The sequence below is a fragment of the Pseudorca crassidens genome, chromosome 7, assembly GCF_039906515.1.
Source record: "Pseudorca crassidens isolate mPseCra1 chromosome 7, mPseCra1.hap1, whole genome shotgun sequence".
Taxonomy (NCBI): Eukaryota; Metazoa; Chordata; class Mammalia; order Artiodactyla; family Delphinidae; genus Pseudorca; species Pseudorca crassidens.
Genome location: NC_090302.1, coordinates 6,437,296 through 6,458,566, shown reverse-complemented (window position 1 = coordinate 6,458,566; position 21,271 = coordinate 6,437,296). Strand labels below are relative to the sequence as shown.

Genomic DNA, 21,271 nt, shown 5'->3' with positions numbered 1-21,271 from the left:
AAGAACTAAACTCCTCAGATGTTCCAAACACCTTCCTGTCTCAGGGCCTTTGCACAGCTGCTCCCTCTATTGAATGCTTGTCCCATGCAACTCCTACTTGTCCCTCAAGTCCTGTTAAAGCCTTAACTGTGAAGCCCCCCAGGAAGCTTTCCCATGATCCAGAGCATAAGCATGTTAGGTGTTCCCATTTTTTATATGTTCTCACATATGTGCTCGTACTTTGTTGAAACTATCACAACTGCAATTAAATAATTATTTTGGTCATTATTATTTAATATCTCCACCATTTCAGCAAGAACCCTATCAATCTTGTTGTCTCATGTATCTCCAGAGCACTAAAAGAATTACTGTGGAGTCAAATTTATATAGAAAAGCATATCACTGGCCAACTTTGGTACTTTATTACTAACAAATTATTATGCACCTCACAGGCGATCAAAGTACAATGATACAGACCACCATGGCTTAATGATAAATCTCTTAGGGCAAAATCTTGACTATGAATATATTTTACTTGAGGGTACATTTTTCCCTTTTGTTAACAACAAAAGCTATGAAAAGACTGTAATGATGACAAGAGGAACAAAAAGGCCCTCTTCATTAGATGACAATGAATGAGCCACGGAACGGAGTGGCTGTAACTGAGGTCATCCTTCTGGCTCTTTTGAACTCCTTATAACATTTATTTTAACACAGTTTATTCCACACAGCATACATCATATTGTATTGCTTACTCTTGTATATCTGATAGCCGCAAATATATTTAAATTCCTCAAAGGGGTTAGTATTCTGGGATCCACAAATGAGTTTCAGAATGTCCGAGGGATGCTTGAAATCGGATGTAAAGACTAGGGATTTACTCATTAAATTACTATATAATTTACTCATTAAATTACTCCAGTGTTCGTAGAAACACTTTCTACGAACAGGGTCAGGAATGTTTATACGTGTCTCAAAGGTGGCAATTTAAGACCCACCATCTCATATGATTCCATTTATTGATAATTTTAAAACTTGTAGGGATATTCCCATCATCTTTGGTCCATCTCGTAGGAAGAAAAAACAAATTTTAGTTACCGATTTCCTCTCCTGCTTCAATTCCTGGACGTAGCGTGCTAGCTCCACGGTGATCTGGGAGGTCATATTCTCGGAGATGACTTCATGCTGTCCAGCATAATCGTTCATCTCATTCAGGGTGGAAAGGAAGGCTTTACATGCTGTATACCTACAGAACAGAACGCACACCACTCCTTTTCAAACAAGGCACATCCTCTCTCATGTTGCTTCTCACCAGCGAAATAGTAATTAAAATCCGGTTAATTTGCATACAGCTCCCATAGGGTCTTGACAATTCATTACACATAAGAGGGTTCTCATCAAAATGGTGCAGAATAAATTACAACTGAATCATTTTTCATTGTGTAAAGCCAAATTGCCCTACATAAGGCAATATTTGGCTTTGTTAATAGCCCACATATAACCCAAAATACATATACGTACTATAGGTACTAATATCATGGATATTTAGATCTAAATTATAGATAATACTTTTGTACTTTTCATGTTAAGATGTCTTAATTGCTGTCCGAAACAGACATATTTCTTGGATGAATGAGACGCCTGTATTACAAAACCAAATCAAGATGTAGAGTGTATAATCCACACTTCCTGTATTTGCTTAGATTATATTCTAAGCTTTTCCTAATTACCTTAACTGAAACAATCTGGAATAGGTCTAGTGACTCAGTATAAGTTATTTGAGTAGGTTTTTATTGTCTTTCCCCCAATTTAAAAACTGGCACAGATATGAATGAGGAAGGCAACTTGTTTTTGTAGATATATTATATCTACAAAATATATGTAGATTTCCTTTATAATCATCACCAATGCCATATAGATATTACCACATAACAATCAATGATAAACACACCTGTATTCTTCTTCCTCCTTCGAGTTCTTTTTAGGTTGGTATTTCTTCGAAAGATTCCTAAAACAAAAAGGCAGACATGTCACCTTACACAGAAAGATAACTGAGAAATCAGGAATGAAAGAAGTCAGTGCTTTTGTTTACAAGTTAAAAAAAGAAAAGCCACAAAATGTCCACAGCTGAAATCCATGTTTCCTTCCATCTTCCAGCGTGAAAGACTTGCACAGCTTTGACTCTTTTACCTAAAGGTAGAGCAAATAAGAACAGAAATGGTTGCCAACCGGTCGTTTACCTGGATGTTAAGACTTGACATTATTTAACCGGAGAGGGCAGACCATGTGTTTCTATGCAACCATTATTGCTCTAAATCCAAGGCAAGCATCTGGACTGAGTCCAGATGTTTAAATGAAAAATCAAAGTGTCAAGGGCAGCTTTTGAAGGCTGTGTGCCGCTCTCCCAAAACCTAATGAAAACTACTTGTGAATAAGTCTTCTTGAAGGAGGTAGAGACAATATTTGGGGGGATGTTTATGCTAAGACATTTAGCAAGGAGAACTTTTAACCTGCCTAGCAGGCTTGCACTGAACACACTCAGATTAGTCAAAATTGCTCTAATCTATCTTCCTAATCCCATCTCCAGGTCAAGAATCCAGATACTCCCCTCTACATTCTGCATGCTTCAAATTACACAAAAACTAAGAGGTAATCTTGAAAAAAGAAAACTCACTAACATTTGTTCCACTTATTGATTTCTTTTGGGTCCTGATTTTGGCTTCTGTAGTTAGAAGAAGAGCCATAAAGGGACTTCCCTGGTGGTCCAGTGGTTAAGAATCCATCTTGCAATGCAGGGGACACCAGTTCGAACCCTGGTCAGGGAACTAAGATCCCACATGTGGGAGGGCAACTAAGCCCATGCGCCACAACTAGACAGAAGCCTGTGCGATGCAACAAAAGATTCCATGTGCTGCAACTAAGACCTGATGCAGCCAATAAATAATAAATAAATAAATATTGAAAAAAAAAGGAAGAAGAACAGCCATAGATAAAGAGGATGTGGTACATATATACAATGGAATACTACTCAGCCATTAAAAAGAATGAAATAATGCCATTTGCAGCAACATGGATGGACCTGGAGTAAGGATGGACCTTACTAAGTGAAGTAAGTCAGAAAGAGAAAGACAAATACCATATGATATCACTTATATGTAGAATCAAAAATATGGCACAAATAAACCTATCTACGAAACAGAAACAGACTCACAGACATAGAGAACAGACTTGTGGTTGCCAAGGGGGAGAGGGCTGGAGGAGGGATGGACTGAGAGTTTGGGGTTAGTAGATGCAAACTATTACATATAGAATGGATGGACAACAAGGTCCTACTATATAGCACAGGGAACTATATTCAATGTCCTGGGATAAACCATAATCGAAAAGAATATGAAAAAGAATGTGTGTGTGTGTGTCTGTATATATATATATATATATATGTATATATATATATATAGAGAGAGAGAGAGAGAGAGAGAGAGAGGGAGAGAGAGAGCGCGAGAGCTGAGTCACTTTGCTGTACAGCAGAAATTAACATCAACTATACTTCAATTTAAAAAAAAAGAGGGCTTCCCTTGTGGCGCAGCGGTTGAGAGTCCGCCTGCCGATGCAGGGGACGCGGGTTCGTGCCCCGGTCCGGGAAGATCCCACATGCCACGGAGCGGCTGGGCCCGTGAGCCATGGCCGCTGAGCCTGCGCGTCCGGAGCCTGTGCTCCGCAGCGGGAGAGGCCACAACAGTGAGAGGCCCGCGTACCGGAAAAAAAAAAAAAAAGAAGCAGAACAACAGCCCTAGGAGTGGACTAGTGGTCCACAGTGGGACTCCATATGACAGCATCTCAGTATTCACTTCCCTGTTTATTCCATGTTGCTATTCTTCTTTCATAGTAGCTACTTTCATTATTTCACATTCTATTTCTTTCATTTCCCCTGAATCTACAGATATACCTAGAAAAGTGTGCAATAATAAGTTTACAATTTTGATCACGGTACGTTTTACAGACAAAGCGAAATGTGAGTTCATCTCTAACAGGTGTTACTAGGTGACATGAGAGGCAGAGGACTTTAGTAAAAAGGACGTTGCTCTGGGAACCCAGAGGCCACGTGACTAGATGGTGTAACCTCAGACAAAGCAATGGGCAAGCCTGTGCTTCCAGTTCCTCATCTGTAAGCCTGAGTCAGGTGTGTGAAATGACCTCTATTGTCCCTTAAAGTTTGGAAATTCCCAGGGAATATATGTCACCCAATAGAATAGTGATTGTTGCAATTACTTTAAAAAGAAGTTATGGGGTTTCCCTGGTGGCACAGTGGTTGAGAGTCTCCCTGCCGATGCAGGGGACGCGGGTTCGTGTCCCGGTCTGGGAAGATCCCACATGCCGTGGAGCGGCTGGGCCTGTGAGCCATGGCCGCTGAGCCTGCGCGTCCAGAGCCTGTGCTCCACAACGGGAGAGGCCACAACAGAGAGAGGCCCGTGTACCACAAAAGAAAAAAAAAAGAAGTCATGGGTATATAACAATTTAAAAATTATAATTAGACAAACTGATGAAAGAAAAATCTACTGACTTGGAGGTTGCTATCACGTGAGCTATGCTTAAACAAACTACATTGTGTTTTCTCTACTGATACTCTGGATACACAGTAAAGATTATCTAATAGATCTAGATTTGAAAGAATGTGAAAAAGCAGTATTTCCTTGAAGCAGGTGCCTTAGAGAAAAATTAATGCAAAAGAGAGAAATTTTTGTTTTTAATTTAATTTTTTTAACATCTTTATTGGAGTATAATTGCTTTACAATGGTGTGTTAGTTTCTGCTTTATAACAAAGTGAATCAGCTATACATAGCTGATTCACTTTGTTAAAAGAGATAAATCTTATATATTGAAAGCATGGTAGAATTCTTTGAGTTGCCTACCACATTTAGTCCTTAAAAAGGTAGATTTAATAAAAACAATAGCTCCGACTTACATGTACCAGGAATAAAAGGGGAGCCATGGAAAGCAGATGACTAATCAATAGGTTATTTTCCAAATATAATTAAAGCAGCATATATGGGACCTGCAGTATTGAAAAGCCTAGAGGTTGCATGTGAGATATTTTTAGTGCATGGTTTTAAATACTGACCATTTCTTCTGCTAACTATAAATTACAAATGGAAAATGTCACTTCTAAATTCACATCTTATATAAAAACTCATTCAAAACTGTTATTTTAGAGGTTGATTTAAATCCACATTTTCTTTTTAGCTTTCAGTCATTAGCAGATGTAAAAATAACTTAAACTTTATATCTAGTTGAAGGGACCATAGCTTGAAGAGATCCAGGTGAAACCAGTACTTTCTATAGTTCCGTTTTACCAGTCAAATCCTAACCAGGATTAAAGACCTGTTGTGGGTGATCTCCAGTAAAGACGGTCCAGTACTGAAGAATGATTATCACTTTGACGATGTTAGCATATATAGCATTCAAAATGCTTCTTAAAAGCATCAGTGGGGCTTCCCTGGTGGCGCAGTGGTTGAGAGTCCGCCTGCCGATGCAGGGGACACGGGTTCATGCCCCGGTCTGGGAGGATCACACATGCCACGGAGCGGCTGGGCCCGTGGGCCGTGGCCGCTGGGCCTGCGCGTCCGGAGCCTGTGCTCCGCAACGGGAGAGGCCACGGCAGTGAGAGGCCCGTGTACCGCAAAAAAAAAAAAAAAAAAAAAAAAAAGCATCAATGAATAATTCACTCTATAGACACCAGCAGAAAACTAAAGGCTTAAGAGGTCTAGAAGGGATAAGGATATTTCTCTCAGGGACCACTACAAAAAAAAGAGCAACTTGCATTTCCATTCTCTGGAGGTGGGCTTTCTCGCCCTATTTGTATGAGGTTATTTTAAAAATAAGCAGGCAAATAAACACCAAAAGCACCTTTAAATTTACGGCGTCTTTCTGAGAAATTTAAATTGTTTTATACACTTGCTCTTCAGATAGGCTAATTAAAAGGTAAAAGGAAAATATACATCTTTTAATAAAGATACTGGATTTAAATTTGGTTGGTCCTAAGAACTGCGGTGAAGCTTCTAAAAAGGAAAAACTTGGGCCTCATTCCAGACCCTCTGAAATGGAAGGTCCAAGGCTGGACACAGGAATGTTTTGTGTTGTTGGTTTTTTTTTTAATCTGTCTTTTATATTTTAAAAGCTCACCACAGATTGCCAGATAAAGATGGCACAATCAAATCTGATCAGAGAACTGCGCTTTTCCAACGAGAGGCGAAATAAAAGCCAGGAAATTTTCAACAGCAGAAAATAAACCCATGAAGAAAGGCACGTCACCTCAGTCTACACACTCTGAGGAGTGGTGACCAGCGTGAGGGACAGAAAATTCTGGAACAGTGTAGAACATATGCTTGACCCCACCCTCACAGTCACAGGGAGGGAAACAAGTCCACAGAACCCTGAAAACCGATTCAGACAGAAGTAAACTGAGGGGTGAGTAAGCACTCAGGGGACAGTGACAGAAAAGATCTGAGAGGAAGACATGCAGGCTGGCCACCCGGATGCCAGGACTTGGCAGGAGCTGGGGCTGGCCACCTGGGTCTCTACTTCCCAGGGCTGCAGGCTGAATGCCTGGGGAAGATTACCACAAAACCTAGGGATTCCCAAGGAATAGGGGTGAACGCCTTTGACCTAATGGAGTGAATGCTAAAACAGAACCTCTAACCAAGTTTCAGAACAGACAACAAAACTCAGAGCCTCAAAGACAAGATGTACAGAAACAAGTGCTTTTGAGACCATGCCCCATGGGGTTAATAAAAACTGGTGATGAACAGAAATTCTTGAGCTTGCCTCCCAGTTTATTAAACACCCCTCACGTGCAACCTGCCCTCGCCGATCGAGCCGATGCTGTGACTGCTGCTACAAAAGGCTCCGCCGCCCTCCAAGCATCACACAGCCGACACGGTAAGAGGAGTGCCTGGGCTGCTTTCCAGGCACTCAGAGCCGGCTGTGTCTAGCTCAAGCTCAAGCCAGCTAAGACTGGTCGGGGCTCCCTAAAACTGGGCCTGCACAGGTGTCTGGCGAATGACACTTTGACACCAGAGGGCCAAAGACCCCACCGTCAGATCGTGCTAGGCGCCTCCATTTTTGAACATGCATCCCAGGAAGAAGCAAGTAACCCAGATACGCCTGCACAGAACACTAATTACCTCACCTTTTCCCTACCTGCAATCACCTTTCCCCACGCCTAAGACCACCCTGCTTCCTTATCCCGTAAATACCCCAAGCCTCTCACCTTCAGGGAGGTGGATCTGAGACTTGTTCTCCTACCTCCTCGCTTGGCTGCCTTGTGAATAAACCCTTTCCCTCCTGCAAACCTCGGCGTCTCAGTGTTTGGCTTGTTGCATGTTGGCAAACGAACCTGGTTTGGTAACACTTTCCTCCACGCTTACCCTATAAGGGAGCTCAGAGGGAAAGACCAATGGCACCGGAAGCACAGCAGTGATTATTCACATTCTATCAGATCAAAGAGGGGCACTGGTGTTGTTTGTGTTAATAACAAAAACGTGCTTAGGCATCAACCTAAGACGTTTACATGCTTTATCTCATTAAGTCCCCTCAAGAGCCTTATAAGGTGAGAATTATCATCATTATTATTATTCACATATTACAGTTGAAAAAGACAAAGCACAGAGAGTAATTTGTCCCAAATCATATTACTATTAAGCGGAAGAACATCCCAGGCATTGGGACTCTTAGAGCCTGTTACTTGTAACCACTTCACTAAACTGCCTGTATTAAATATAAGCAAGGTGAAGGGATGTAGTATGTAATACAGAAGAAAAGGAAGGGACTTCCCCGGTGGCGCAGTGCTTAAGAATCCGCCTGTCAATGCAGGGGACACAGGTTCGATCCCTGGTCCGAGAAGATCCCACATGCCGCGGAGCAACAAAACCCGCGCGCCACAACTACTGAGCCCGCGCTCTGCAACAAGAGAAGCCACCGCAATGAGAAGCCCGCACACCGCAACGAAGAGCAGCCCCCACTCACTGCAACTAGAGAAAGCCTACGCACAGTAACGAAGACCCAATGTGGCCAAAAATTAAAAAAAATAAAAATAAGAAAGAAGAAGAAAAGGAAGGAAGAAAATGACAGAGAAAAACCCAATCTGGAAGAAAACATAAAAGGAAATGAAGCAAATCCTAACTCCTCCAGAATATTTGACACTATAAACAAATTTAATAAAACCACAAAGCCAATAAAGCAAGAATCCCCAGCCTACAGGACAAAACAGAATGGGATGAAACTGGGAGGCTGCAAAGCTAAGGAAATGAACTAGGAACTAAAACACACAACTCCAGAGCTAATAAATAAATTAGGCTGGATATCAAATTTAAGAGAGGAAAGTTTTAAGACAATCATAACGTGGAAAGTAACTCTCATAATCAGAAAAAGAAAAAAGATCTGAAGAACAAGATGCTGTAACATAAGGAAAATGGATCTCTGAAGCATATGACCCAATAAGTAGAATAGAAAAAAATTCAGATATAATTGAAGAAAGTTCCCCTGAAATAAATTATTGACTTTTTATATGAAAGGGAAATTGACAAAGAGTGATCAACCACAGGGCATTGCTTGGTAAGGTTATCAAACTGCTAAAGTGGAACAAAAAATTCTTCACATACAGAGTCAAAAAAGCAAGTCACCTACAAAGAATAAAAATTTGGCTGGCCCCAGACTTTTCAACCAGAAGACAACGCAGCAGCAAAGTTTGGAGAGAAAAGTATGACCAGAGAATAATCAAGTCAAATTGTTGTTAAGTGCAGTCGACCCTCCACATCTGTGGGATCTACATCCACAGAGTCAACCGTGATCAAAGATATTGGGGGAAAAATTCCAGAAAGTTCCAAAAAGCAACACGTGAATTACTTCATGATGGCAACTGTTTACACAGCATTTACATTGTATTAGGTATTATAAGTAATCAAGAGATGCTTTAAAGTATACAGAAGGATGTGTGTAGATTACACACAAATACTATGCCATGTTACATAAGGGACCTGAGCATCTTCAGATTTTGGTATCCGAGGCGGGCGGGGGCAGGGGGTGGTGTTCCTGGAGCCAATCCCCCACGGATTCTGAGGGGTGACTGGATAGTGGCATTCTCAAACAAGAAAGAACTGGAGGATTATGCCACAGGCTCCTATAGGGGGAAGATAACCCTATTTTTCTTGAGGCCAACAAACAAGTAGAGGGGCTGTGGTAGAAGGAATGGTGATGAGCATAAATCTATAATTAAGACAAATTAACTGTGAGACTCATGTTACAGACTAAATTATATAACTGAATCAGGAGAGGAAGTAAAACAGGTAGATACTATTTTCTTTATGTTTCCTAGCAGTGAGTCAGTTGAGCCTGTTTAAAATTACAACATGAGTTAAAGCAAAAACAAAAACAAACAAAAAACAGGAATGACACCCTACACATTTTCCATAATCTTTTTGCTAAATCTTATAAGAATTTGTTTAATATTTCAAGTTTGCTAAATCCTTCAGTTTCACTTTAATAAAATCTTTTTAATTGTTCAAGTAAATTTAAATTTAATACCTTGCATATACAATATGCAACATATTTTATAAAATGACTTTTACACAGTTACCTTTCATTTACAATGAGATCCAATTTAAAAAAAAAAAAATTGACCAGGACAAGAATGGTTCATCAAGAAGAAAGTACAAACGGCTCAAATGTATAAAAACATACTCAACCTCATTCATGCTAAGAGACAAATTACCTTTCAGACATAGCAATTTTTACTTATCAAATCGGCAAAGATAAAAAAGATGGGTAACAAGAAGCACTGAGGGTCAAGGCGAGTAGCACCGCCACGAACTCTGAAGTGGTGATAAGGGTCACAGCCTCCGAGAAGGGCAACTTGGCAAATTCTACTAGAACCAAAGTGCTACTTTTAGGAACTTATTCTCTAGATATGCTTGCCCAAGTGTATCATGCAAGGTTATCCAGTGCAACTTTGTTCAGAGTTGCAAACAACTGGAAACAACATATCCACCAATTCAATGCAACACTGTATAGTTGTAAATAGTAAAAATGAACTCTCGGAATAATTTCCAGGATGCAGAAAGGCAAGGGCACACTGAACTGCTGGGGAAGCAAGGAAGAAAACACACTTCCTTGCCTGTGTATCCATAATATCTCTCTGGAAGGATACGTAAGAGACAGATAACATTTATTGTCCCTGGGAACAGGGGTAAGAGAAGGGACACTCCACTGTAAACCTTTTTGTACCTTTAGAAGTTTTAATCATATGAATTCATTACCTGGTCATAACAAATAATTTAGTTTGTTTTGGCTGCGTTGGGTCTTTGTTGCTGAGGGCAGGCTTTCTGTAGTTGCAGTGAGCGGGGGCTACTGTTCCTTGCAGTGTGCGGGCTTCTCATCGCAGTGGCTTCTCTTGTTGCAGAGCACAGGCTCTAGGGTGCATGGCCTTCAGCAGTTGTGGTGAGTGGGCTCAGTAGTTGTGGTGCACGGGCTTAGCTGCTCTGAGGCATGTGGGATCTTCCCGGACCAGGGATCGAACTCATGTCCCCTGCATTGGCAGGCATATTTTTAGCCACTGTGCCACTAGGGAAGTCCTTTTTGTTTATTTTTAAAGAAACAGTTGCTAAGGGGCAATCAATAGTTGGTTCTCTTATATAGGTCATGTAAGATGTTTTAAGATTATATTAAGGGGACTTCCCTGGTGGCACAGTGGTTAAGAAGCCACCTGCCAATGTAGGGGACATGGGTTCAAGCCCTGGTCCGGGAAGATCCCACATGCCATGGAGCAATTAAGCCCGTGCGCCACAACTACTGAGCTTGCGCTCTAGAGCCCGTGAGCCACAACTACTGAAGCCCGCGAACCTAGAGCCCATGCTCCACAACAAGAGAAGCCACCGCAATGAGAAGCCCATGCACCGCAATGAAGAGTAGCCCCCACTCGCCACAACTAGAGAAAGCCCGCACGCAGCAACGAAGACCCAATGCAGCCATAAATAGAAAATAAAAATTTTAAAAAAGATTATATTAAGAACTTGGGACTTTCCTGGTGGTCCAGTGGTAAAGAATCTGCCTTCCAATGCAGGGAACGTGGGTTCAATCCCTGGTCAGGGAACTAAGATCCCACAGGCCACGGGGCAACTAAGCTCCGGTGCCACAACTACTGAGCTCATGTACCTCAACTAGAGCCCGTGAGCCCAAACTACAGAGCCCACGTGCTCTAGAACCTGCGCACCACAACTACAGATTACACGCGCCCTGGAGCCTGAGCGCCACAACTAGAGAAGAGAAAACCCACACGTCACAACTAGAGAGAAGCCCACACACCACAATGAAAGATCCCGCGTGCCTCAACGAAGATCCTGCGTGCTGCAACTAAGACCCAATGCAGCCAAAAATAAATAAAATAAATAAATGTTTTTATAAAAAAAAAGAGATTATATTAAGAATTTGACCCTATGCTGCCTTGAACGGATAATAACTATAGCAGGGGTCAGCAAACTTATATATAAGCACGTATATATGTATATGCTTATACATAAAAGCAAATTTATAAAGGGCCAGACAGTAAATATATTAGACCTGCAGCCCCAGGGTCACGGGGCTGCAAAAGCAGCCACGGACAATACACAGATGAATGGACGCACCTGTATTCCAGTAAAGCTTTGTGTACAAAACCAGGCAGTGATGGGTTTGGCTATGGCTATGGCCAGTAGTTTGTTAACCACTGACCTACAGAAATCAAAGCCCTAATTATCATCTTCCATGTCTAAAATAAGTTAGAGTCTTTTTTCCTCTAATGCAGAAAAGAAATTATTTAACGACAGACAACTCCCCAAAGAGACCATGATGGTTTTTCAACATCATATTGATGTTTTAAGCAAGTCTTTGTTGAATATGCTCCAGTCACACTGGTCTTTCCATTCCTTGAACATGTCCCCACCTCAGGACCTTTGCACTCGCTGATTCCTTGGCCTGGAAGAACTGCTCTCAGATCTTTGCATGCCTGCTTTCTCCTTGTCTGTCAGTTCTCAAGCAATGGATTTCCCTGGCCAGTCAGGCTAAGTAAGCCTTGCCCCCCCCATCATCTTCTAATGCATCACTGGTTTTACTTATTCGCTATCTTTATTAAACTTTATTTATTACTTAAACGCTATCTTTAAATGATTTACTGCCTTGCTTATTTGCATGCAGTCTTTTTTCCATAGTGAGAAGGTGAGTCCCTCAGGCTCAGGCACTTCCTGTGTCTCATTCACTAGAGTCTCCCCCGCCCCCAACTCTGTTGACACATTATTAGTTGTTCTGTTTGTTTTTAAACCTTCATCAGCTCCCATAGGCCTGTGCAGGCACATAATTCTCCTTGAAGCAGTGCTGACCAAATATTGTAGACCTGTTCCCTGTTGATTCACTCTTTCTACAGCTATTTACTAAGCACCTATTTTATGCACTGTTCCACACTACAGGGATTCATTAGTGAACACAACGCAAAGAGCCCTCTGCCCTTGGGAGGCTTATATTCTAGCAGGGAGGGAGCAGAAGACAATGAACAACACAATATGTAAGAAAATTACATAATGTTAGAAAGTTATCAGCGCTTTGGAAAAACCAAAAAGTCCAGCAGGGAGGCAGGGAGGCCCTTACTGAGGAGGTGACATCTGAGCAAAGATTTGAAGGAGGTGAGGGAGTTGGCCACGTGGACCCTGGAGGATGGACCTCTAGGTGACAACATCTATATGAAAGGCCAATGCAGCATCCCTGGGGTGACAGCATGTCTGGCATGTACAAGATACAGCACGGAGGCCAATTCTGTTAGAGCAGAGATACGAAGGGAGAGAGAGAAAGAGGTAATGTCTGAGAGGTAGAGAGACCCGTTCACGAAGGGCTTTATAGGACATCCACTGTAAGGATATTCGATTTACTTCGAGGGAAATGGGGAGACGTTGGTGTTTTGAATGAGGAGTGCTGTGATCTGCCTGTCTTGTGGAAAAGACGGACAGTAGGAAATAAGGGAGGAATAAGAAACCAGTTAGAAGATTCATAGTAAGCCAGGTAAGAGGTGATGGGGGCTTGGACCACAGTGCCAGCAGTGGAGGTGCTGAGAAGGGCAGGGATCCTGGATCAATCTGGAAAGCAGAGGTACCAGGACTTCCCGATGGGGGCGGGGGAGTGTGGGAGAAAGACAAAAGCCAAAGATGACTCTGGAGTTTTTGACCCAAGCAAGGAAGGATGCAGCTGCCCTCGAGCCGAGCCGGGGAGCTGCGGGGAGCCGGGCTGCGGAGATGCAGATTTTGTTGGGATTTTTGTGTTTGTTTTTTGGCTGCGTGGGGTCTTCGTTGCTGCATGCAGGCTTTCTCTAGCTGCGGCGAGTGGGGGCTACTCTTCGTTGCCGTGCACAGGCTTCTTATTGCGGTGGCTTCTCTTGTTGTGGAGCACGGGCTCTAGGCACGCAGGCTTCAGTAATTGTAGCATGCAGGCTCAGTAGTCGTGGCGCACAGGCTCAACTGCTCCACGGCATGTGGGATCTTCCTGGACCAGGGCTTGAACCCATGTCCCCTGCATTGGCAGGTGGACTCACAACCACTGCGCCACCAGGAAAGCCCCGGAAATGCAGACTTTGAGTGGATATTCTGTTTCAGACATCCAAATGGAGATTCTGAGTAACCTGTTTCTGGAGTTCAGGACAGAGATCAAGCTTGGAGACATCTGTTGCCGTAGAGATCGTACTTAAAGCCATCACCAGGAGAGTATAAATAGAGAAGGGAAGATGACGGAGGACTGGGCGCCAGGGCACATCGGGGTGAAGTGGCAGAAGGAAAGGAGGAACTGCGAAGGGGGTTGAGCAGGGCTTCTGAAGAGCTTCTGGTGAGATAGGAATGAAGCCAAGAGACTGGGGTTTCAGAGGCCAAGCAAGAAAAGTGTTTCGAGGAGGGAGCACCCACCCCTTCAAAGACGCTGAGGGGTCAAGGGTGGTGAGGACTGAGGACAGGCGACTGGGTGGGACAGGATGAAGGTCACTGGTGCCCCGAGGAGCTGTTCTGGTGCACAGGTGCAGGTGAGCTAAATAGGGAGAGGAGGGGAACTGGAGAGACATTGTTGGGAAGGTTTGCTGCAAAGGAAGGCAAAGAAATGGTGGCAGCTGGTGGGGGAAGTGAGCTCAAGAGAAGTTTTGTTTTCTTGTTTGTTTTTAATGATGGGAGACAGTGGTACATTTTTGTGACCATGGGAATAATCCAGTAGAAAGTAAAGCCTTGATAACATAGGAGACAGAGGAAAACTAGTGGGGACAGAGCTCCAGAGTCGGAGAGATGGGGGAAGATCTAGTGTGCAAGAGGAGGGCTTGGATTCAGCCAGGAGCATCAGAGGGAGGGGGCATCCAGGTGTGGGAACAGATGCCGACAGATGGGTTACAGAGCCTGAGAGCCTGAGGGTGTTTTCCTCTATCTGCTTCAATTTTCTCAGTGAAGTAGGAAGCAAGTGGTGAGGATGGGAAGGGAGGTGTTGGGGTTTGTGGAAAGAGAAGCTATGAAAGACGCAGGCAGGTGGGAAAGCAAACCAACAAAGGGCAGGTAGTATGATTACTCATCAGCCTCAAGGGCCCGGCCCAGATCTCAGTCCAAAGGATTAGAAAACACCTCCAAAGGATTAGCAATTGTCTTGAATTCTCTTGAATTACTCATAATCTTTTTTTATCAACTTCTCCCAATAAGCACAAATTTAGATACTTTGCAGGGATGTGATGAAACAGATGTTAACATTTAAATCTCAGGAAAAGGACTTCCTAAGAGATTACCATCATAGCAGTAATACCGCTACTCTATTTCAAGTCATGAAACATGATCCAGAACAGGGTAAAACGGTCGATGGAGAGCTATTAAATGTTATCCCAAACCTATTATTGGGATTTGGAGTCTTTTCCAATAGCCTCCAATTTTGTTACCTAAATCAGCACTTCCCTCACAGAGGGGGATGAGAAAGGGCAGGGAGCCAGGTGCTTCCCAGAGGGAAAAAGAAAGCACCTTCCCTTCATGACATAGAACTGATGGAGAAATTTGCTGAGAACTGACTTAATGACATCCCATGACAAACCTCCAAAGCAAAACAAGACAGTGGATAAGGCACCAGGAAAGAAGAGAATAGGCTAAGAGAAAAAGAATACAACAAATGTAGGGAAATCCATTAGATGAGACCTTACTTCGCCTAAAGCTGTTAGGTAACCCATTTCCACATGAGAGACAACATTTTATGACAGCGCAACGTCTCAGTAATCAACACAAAGCAGCTCATTCTCCATTCACACTTTCAGTTTTAAAAGCCTTAAAGCGCTAATGAGGCTGATACACATACAGGGCGCCAGAAATTCATCTGGAATAAAATTTATTTATAAAAATAAATTTACTTATTAAATTCTTATTAAGTAAATTTAAGAATAATTTATTTATTATTAAATTATTCTTAAATAAATTTATTTATTATTAAATACATTAAATAAATTATTTATAAAAATTATTTCGTTGAGCAATCTGTTTTACATTTTATTTACTCAATGGAAACAAAACTTATCATCCATAAAAGTATACCACAGGTGCTACCACTTAGGTACTTATTTACAAACAACAACAACAGCCCTCTGAGAAGCCACGTTCTTTCAAAGATACATGACATACACCTTATCCAGATGCTCTTTGGATTAAAATGAAATACTTCTAAACCAAAAGTCATCTAGACCTTTCACAATCTGTGCAAACCAGCCAAACAAGAAATCATTAAAGGGACTTCCCTGGTGGTACAGTGGTTAAGAATCCACCTGCCAATGCAGGGGACACAGGTTCGAGCCCTGGTCCGGGAAGATCCCACATGCCTCAGAGCAACTGCACTCTAGAGCCCGTGTGCCTATAGCCTGTGTTCCTCAACAAGAGAAGACACTACAATGAGAAGCCCACGCACTGCAACGAAGACCCAATGCAGCCAAAAATGAATAAATACACAAATAAATAAATAAATTAAAAAAAAAGAAATCATTAAAGATTTTGCCACTTCAAGTTCAAGCTTACCAGCCACTTTTAAACATTTTACATAAAAACACAACTTTCTTGGATAATTTCATCATTGTTAAATTGTTATAAGAAGGGCCTCCACAGGACCTCTCACGTGCTGCTGGAGGGATCGTGAATCAGACAAACTGTCTGGAAAATTGTTTGACTCCATCTACTAAAGCTAAACATACACAAAGCCTATGACCCAGGAATTCCACTCCTGGGTATATACTTTATATCCCCAAATTGGAAACAAGCAATAGCCTAGTGACAGTAGACTGAACAAACGGTGATACATCCATATACCAAAATACTAAACACCAATCAAAAGAGAAGCACCACTGCATGCAACAACACAAATGAATCTCATAGACATAATGAGGAAAAAAGGAAGCCAAATACAAACAGTGCATAATAAATGATTACATTTGCATAAGGTTCAAAAATAAGCATGACTAATCCAAGCTGTCAGAGATCAGGAAAGTGGTCAACCATGTGGGCGAGGGGGATGAACCAGAAAGGGCTGGGGCGATGGGGGGCCTCTGAGGCTGGGAATTTCCTGTTTCTTGACCTGGGTGCTGGTCACATAGTGGTATTCACTCTGAAAATTTCCGGGGCTTTACATTTATGACCTGTGCACTTTTCTGTATATATATATTATATTTCAAAACAGTTTTCTGGGGAAAAAAAAAAATGGTGCTCCAAAATTCAGCAGAATCCTTTTAAGAAACAGAGCCTAGAGGGCAGACAGCAGAAGCAAGAAGAACTACATCCTGCAGCCTGTGGAACAAAAACCACATTCACAGAAAGACAGACAAGATGAAAAGGCAGAGGGCTATGTACCAGATGAAGGAACAAGATAAAACCTCAGAAAAACAACTAAATGAAGTGGAGATAGGCAACCCTCCAGAAAAAGAATTCAGAATAATGATAGTGAAGATGATGCAGGACCTCGGAAAAAGAACGAAGGTAAAGATCGAGAAGATGCAAGAAATGTATAACAACAACAACAACAAAAGAAATGTATAACAAAGACCTAGAAGAATTAAAGAACAAACAGAGATGAACAATACAATAACTGAAATGAAAACTACACTGGAAGGAATCAATAGCAGAATAACTGAGGCAGAAGAACAGAGAAGTGACCTGGAAGACAGAATGGTGGAATTCACTGCTGCAGAACAGAATAAAGAAAAAAGAATGAAAAGAAATGAAGACAGCCTAAGAGACCTCTGGGACAACATTAAACGCAACAACATTCGCATTACAGGGGTCCCAGAAGAAGAGAGAGAGAAAGGACCAGAGAAAATATTTGAAGAGATTATAGTTGAAAACTTCCCTAACATGGGAAAGGAAATAGCCACCCAAGTCCAGGAAACACAGCGAGTCCCATACAGGATAAACCCAAGGAGAAACACGCCGAGACACATAGTAATCAAATTGGAAAAAATTAAAGACAAAGAAAAATTATTGAAAGCAGCAAGGGAAAAACGACAAATAACATACAAGGGAACTCCCATAAGGTTAACAGCTGATTTCTCAGCAGAAGCTCTACAAGCCAGAAGGGAGTGGCATTATATACTTCAAGTGATGAAAGGGAAGAACCTACAACCAAGATTACTCTACCCAGCAAGGATCTCATTCAGATTCAATGGAGAAATCAAAAGCTTTACAGACAAGCAAAAGCTAAGAGAATTCAGCACCACCAAACCAGCTCTACAACAAATGCTAAAGGAACTTCTCTAAGTGGGAAACACAAGAGAAGAAAAGGACCTATAAAAACAAACCCAAAACAATTAAGAAAATGGTCATAGGAACATACATATCGATAATAACCTTAAATGTGAATGGATTAAATGCTCCAGCCAAAAGACACTGGCTTGCTGAATGGATACAAAAACAAGACCCATATATATGCTGTCTACAACAGACCCACTTCAGACCTAGGGACACATACAGACTGAAAGTGAGGGGATGGAAAAAGGTATTCCATGCAAATGGAAATCAAAAGAAAGCTGGAGTAGCAATACTCATATCAGATAAAATAGACTTTAAAATAAAGAATATTGCAAGAGACAAGGAAGGACACTACATAATGATCAAGGGATCAATCCAAGAAGAAGATATAACAATTATAAATATATATGCACCCAACATAGGAGCACCTCGATACATAAGGCAATTGCTAACAGCTATAAAAGAGGAAATTGACAGAAACACAATAATAGTGGGGGACTTTAACACCTCACTTACACCAATGGACAGATCATCCAAAATGAAAATAAATAGGGAAACAGAAGCTTTAAATGACACAACAGACCAGATAGATTTAATTGATATTTATAGGACATTCCATCCAAAAACAGCAGATTACACTTTCTTCTCAAGTGCACATTCTCCAGGATAGATCACATCTTGGGTCACAAATCAAGCCTCGGTAATTTACGAAAATTGAAATCATATCAAGCATCTTTTCTGACCACAATGCTATGAGATGAGAAATGAATTGCAGGGAAAAAAACATAAAAAACACAAACACATGGAGGCTAAACAATACGTTACTAAATAACCAAGAGATCATTGAAGAAATCAAAGAGGAAATCAAAAAATACCTAGAGACAAATGACAATGAAAACACGATGATCCAAAACCTGTGGGATGCAGCAAAAGCAGTTCTAAGAGGGAAGTTTATAGCTATACAAGCCTACCTCAAGAAACAAGAAAAATCTCAAATAAACAATCTAACCTTATACCTAAAGGAACTAGAGAAAGAACAAACAAAACCCAAAGTTAGCAGAATGAAAGAAATCATAAAGATCAGAGCAGAAATAAATGAAATAGAAACAAAGAAAACAACAGCAAAGATCAGTAAAACTAAAAACTGGTTCTTTGAGAAGATAAACAAAATTGATAAACCATTAGCCAGACTCATCAAGAAAAAGAGGGAGAGGACTCAAATCAATACAATTAGAAATGAAAAAGGAGAAGTTACAACAGACACCGCAGAAATACAAAGGATTATAAGAGACTACTACAAGCAACTCTATGCCAACAAAACGGACAACCTGGAAGAAATGGACAAATTCTTAGAAATGCACAACCTTCTGAGACTGAACCAGGAAGAAATAGAAATATAAACAGACCTATCACAAGCACTGAAATTGAGACTGTCATTAAAATCTTCCAACAAACAAAAGTCCAGGACCAGATGGCTTCACAAGTGAATTCTATCAAACATTTAGAGAAGAGCTAACACCTATCCTTCTCAAGCTCTTCCAAAAAATTGCAGAGGAAGAACACTCCCAAACTCATTCTATGAGGTCACCATCACCCTGATACCAAAACCAAACAAAGATACTACAAAACAAGAAAATTACAGACCAATATCACTTATGAATATAGATGCAAAAATCCTCAACAAAATCCTAGCAAACAGAACCCAACAGCACATTAAAAGGATCATACACCATGATCAAGTGGGACTTATCCCAGGGATGCAAGGATTCTTCAATATAGGCAAATCAATCAATGTGATAAACCATATTAACAAATTGAAGGAGAAAAACCATATAATCATCTCAATAGATGAAGAAAAAGCTTCTGACAAAATTCAACACCCATTTATGATAAAAACTCTCAAGAAAGTGGGCATAGAGGGAACCTACCTCAACATAATAAGGCCATATACGACGAACCCACAGCAAACATCATTCTCAATGGTGAAAAACTGAAAGCATTTCCTCTAAGATCAGGAACGAGACAAGGATGTCCACTCTTACCACTCTTACTCAACATAGCTTTGGAAGTCCTAGCCACGGCAATCAGAGAAGAAAAAGAAATAAAAGGAATACAAATTGGAAAAGAAGAAGTAAAACTGTCACTGTTTGCAGATGACATGATACTATACATAGAGAATCCTAAAGATGCCACCAGAAAACTACTAGAGCTAATCAATGAATTTGGTAAAGTTGCAGGATACAAAATTAACGCCCAGAAATCTCTTGCATTCCTATCCACTAATGATGAAAAATCTGCAAGAGAAATTAAGGAAACACTCTCGTTTACCACTGCAACAAAAAGAATAAAATACCTAGGAATAAACCTACCTAGGGAGACAAAAGACCTGTATGCAGAAAACTATGACACTGATGAAAGAAATTAAAGATGATACTAACAGATGGAGAGATATACCATGTTCTTGGCTTGGAAGAATCAATATTGTGAAAATGACTATACTACCCAAAGCAATCTACAGATTCAATTCAATCCCTATCAAATTACCAATAGCATTTTTTATGGAACTAGAACAAAAAATCTTAAAATTTGTATGGAGACACAAAAGATTCCAAATAGCCAAAGCAGTCTTGAGGGAAAAAAACAGAGCTGGAGGAATCAGACTCCCTGACTTCAGACTATACTACAAAGCTACAGTAATCAAGACAATATGGTACTGGCACAAAAACAGAAACATAGATCAATGGAACAAGATAGAAAGCCCAGAGATAAACCCACGCACCTGTGGTCAACTAATCTATGACAAAGGAGGCAAGGATATACAATGGAGACAAGACAGTCTCTTCAATAAGTGATGCTGGGAAACCTGGACAGCTACAGGTAAAAGAATGAAATTAGAACACTCCCTAACACCATACACAAAGATAAACTCAAAATGGATTTGAGACCTAAATGTAAGACCAGACACTATAAAACTCTTACAGGAAAACATAGGAGGAACACTCTTTGACATAAATCACAGCAAGATCTTTTTTGATCCACCTCTTAGAATAATGGAAATAAAAACAAAAATAAACAAATGAGACCTAATGAAACTTAAAAGCTTTTGCACAGCAAAGGAAACCATAAACAAGATGGAAAGACAACCCTCAGAATGGGAGAAAATATTTGCAAATGAATCAACGGACAAAGGATTAATCTCCACAACATATAAACAGCTCATGCAGCTCAATATTAAAAAAACAAACAACCCAATCCAAAAATGGGCAGAAGACCTAAACAGACATTTCTCCAAAGAAGACATAGAGATGGCCAAGAAGCACATGAAAAGCTGCTCAACATCACTAATTACTAGAGAAATGCAAATCAAAACTACAATGAGGTATCACCTCACACCAGTTAGAATGGGCATCATCAGAAAATCTACAAACAACAAATGCTGGAGAGGGTGTGGAGAAAAGGGAACCCTCTTGCACTGTTGGTGGGAATGTAAATTG

At 41.0% G+C, this 21,271-nt stretch overlaps 1 protein-coding gene across 19 annotated transcripts in view; it reads right to left on the bottom strand.

Moving 5' to 3' along the window:
- The window catches only part of FNBP1 (formin binding protein 1), a 140,406-nt gene that overhangs the window by 75,051 nt on the left and 44,084 nt on the right, over window positions 1-21,271 (bottom strand). For all 19 annotated transcript variants that reach the window (XM_067742965.1, XM_067742963.1, XM_067742964.1 and 16 more), the window contains 2 exons: window positions 1,931-1,987; window positions 1,078-1,225 (listed from right to left, as the gene is read on the bottom strand). In XM_067742965.1, coding sequence (XP_067599066.1) covers window positions 1,078-1,225; window positions 1,931-1,987 — 205 coding nt within the window. The remainder of the gene's footprint in view (window positions 1-1,077; window positions 1,226-1,930; window positions 1,988-21,271) is intronic.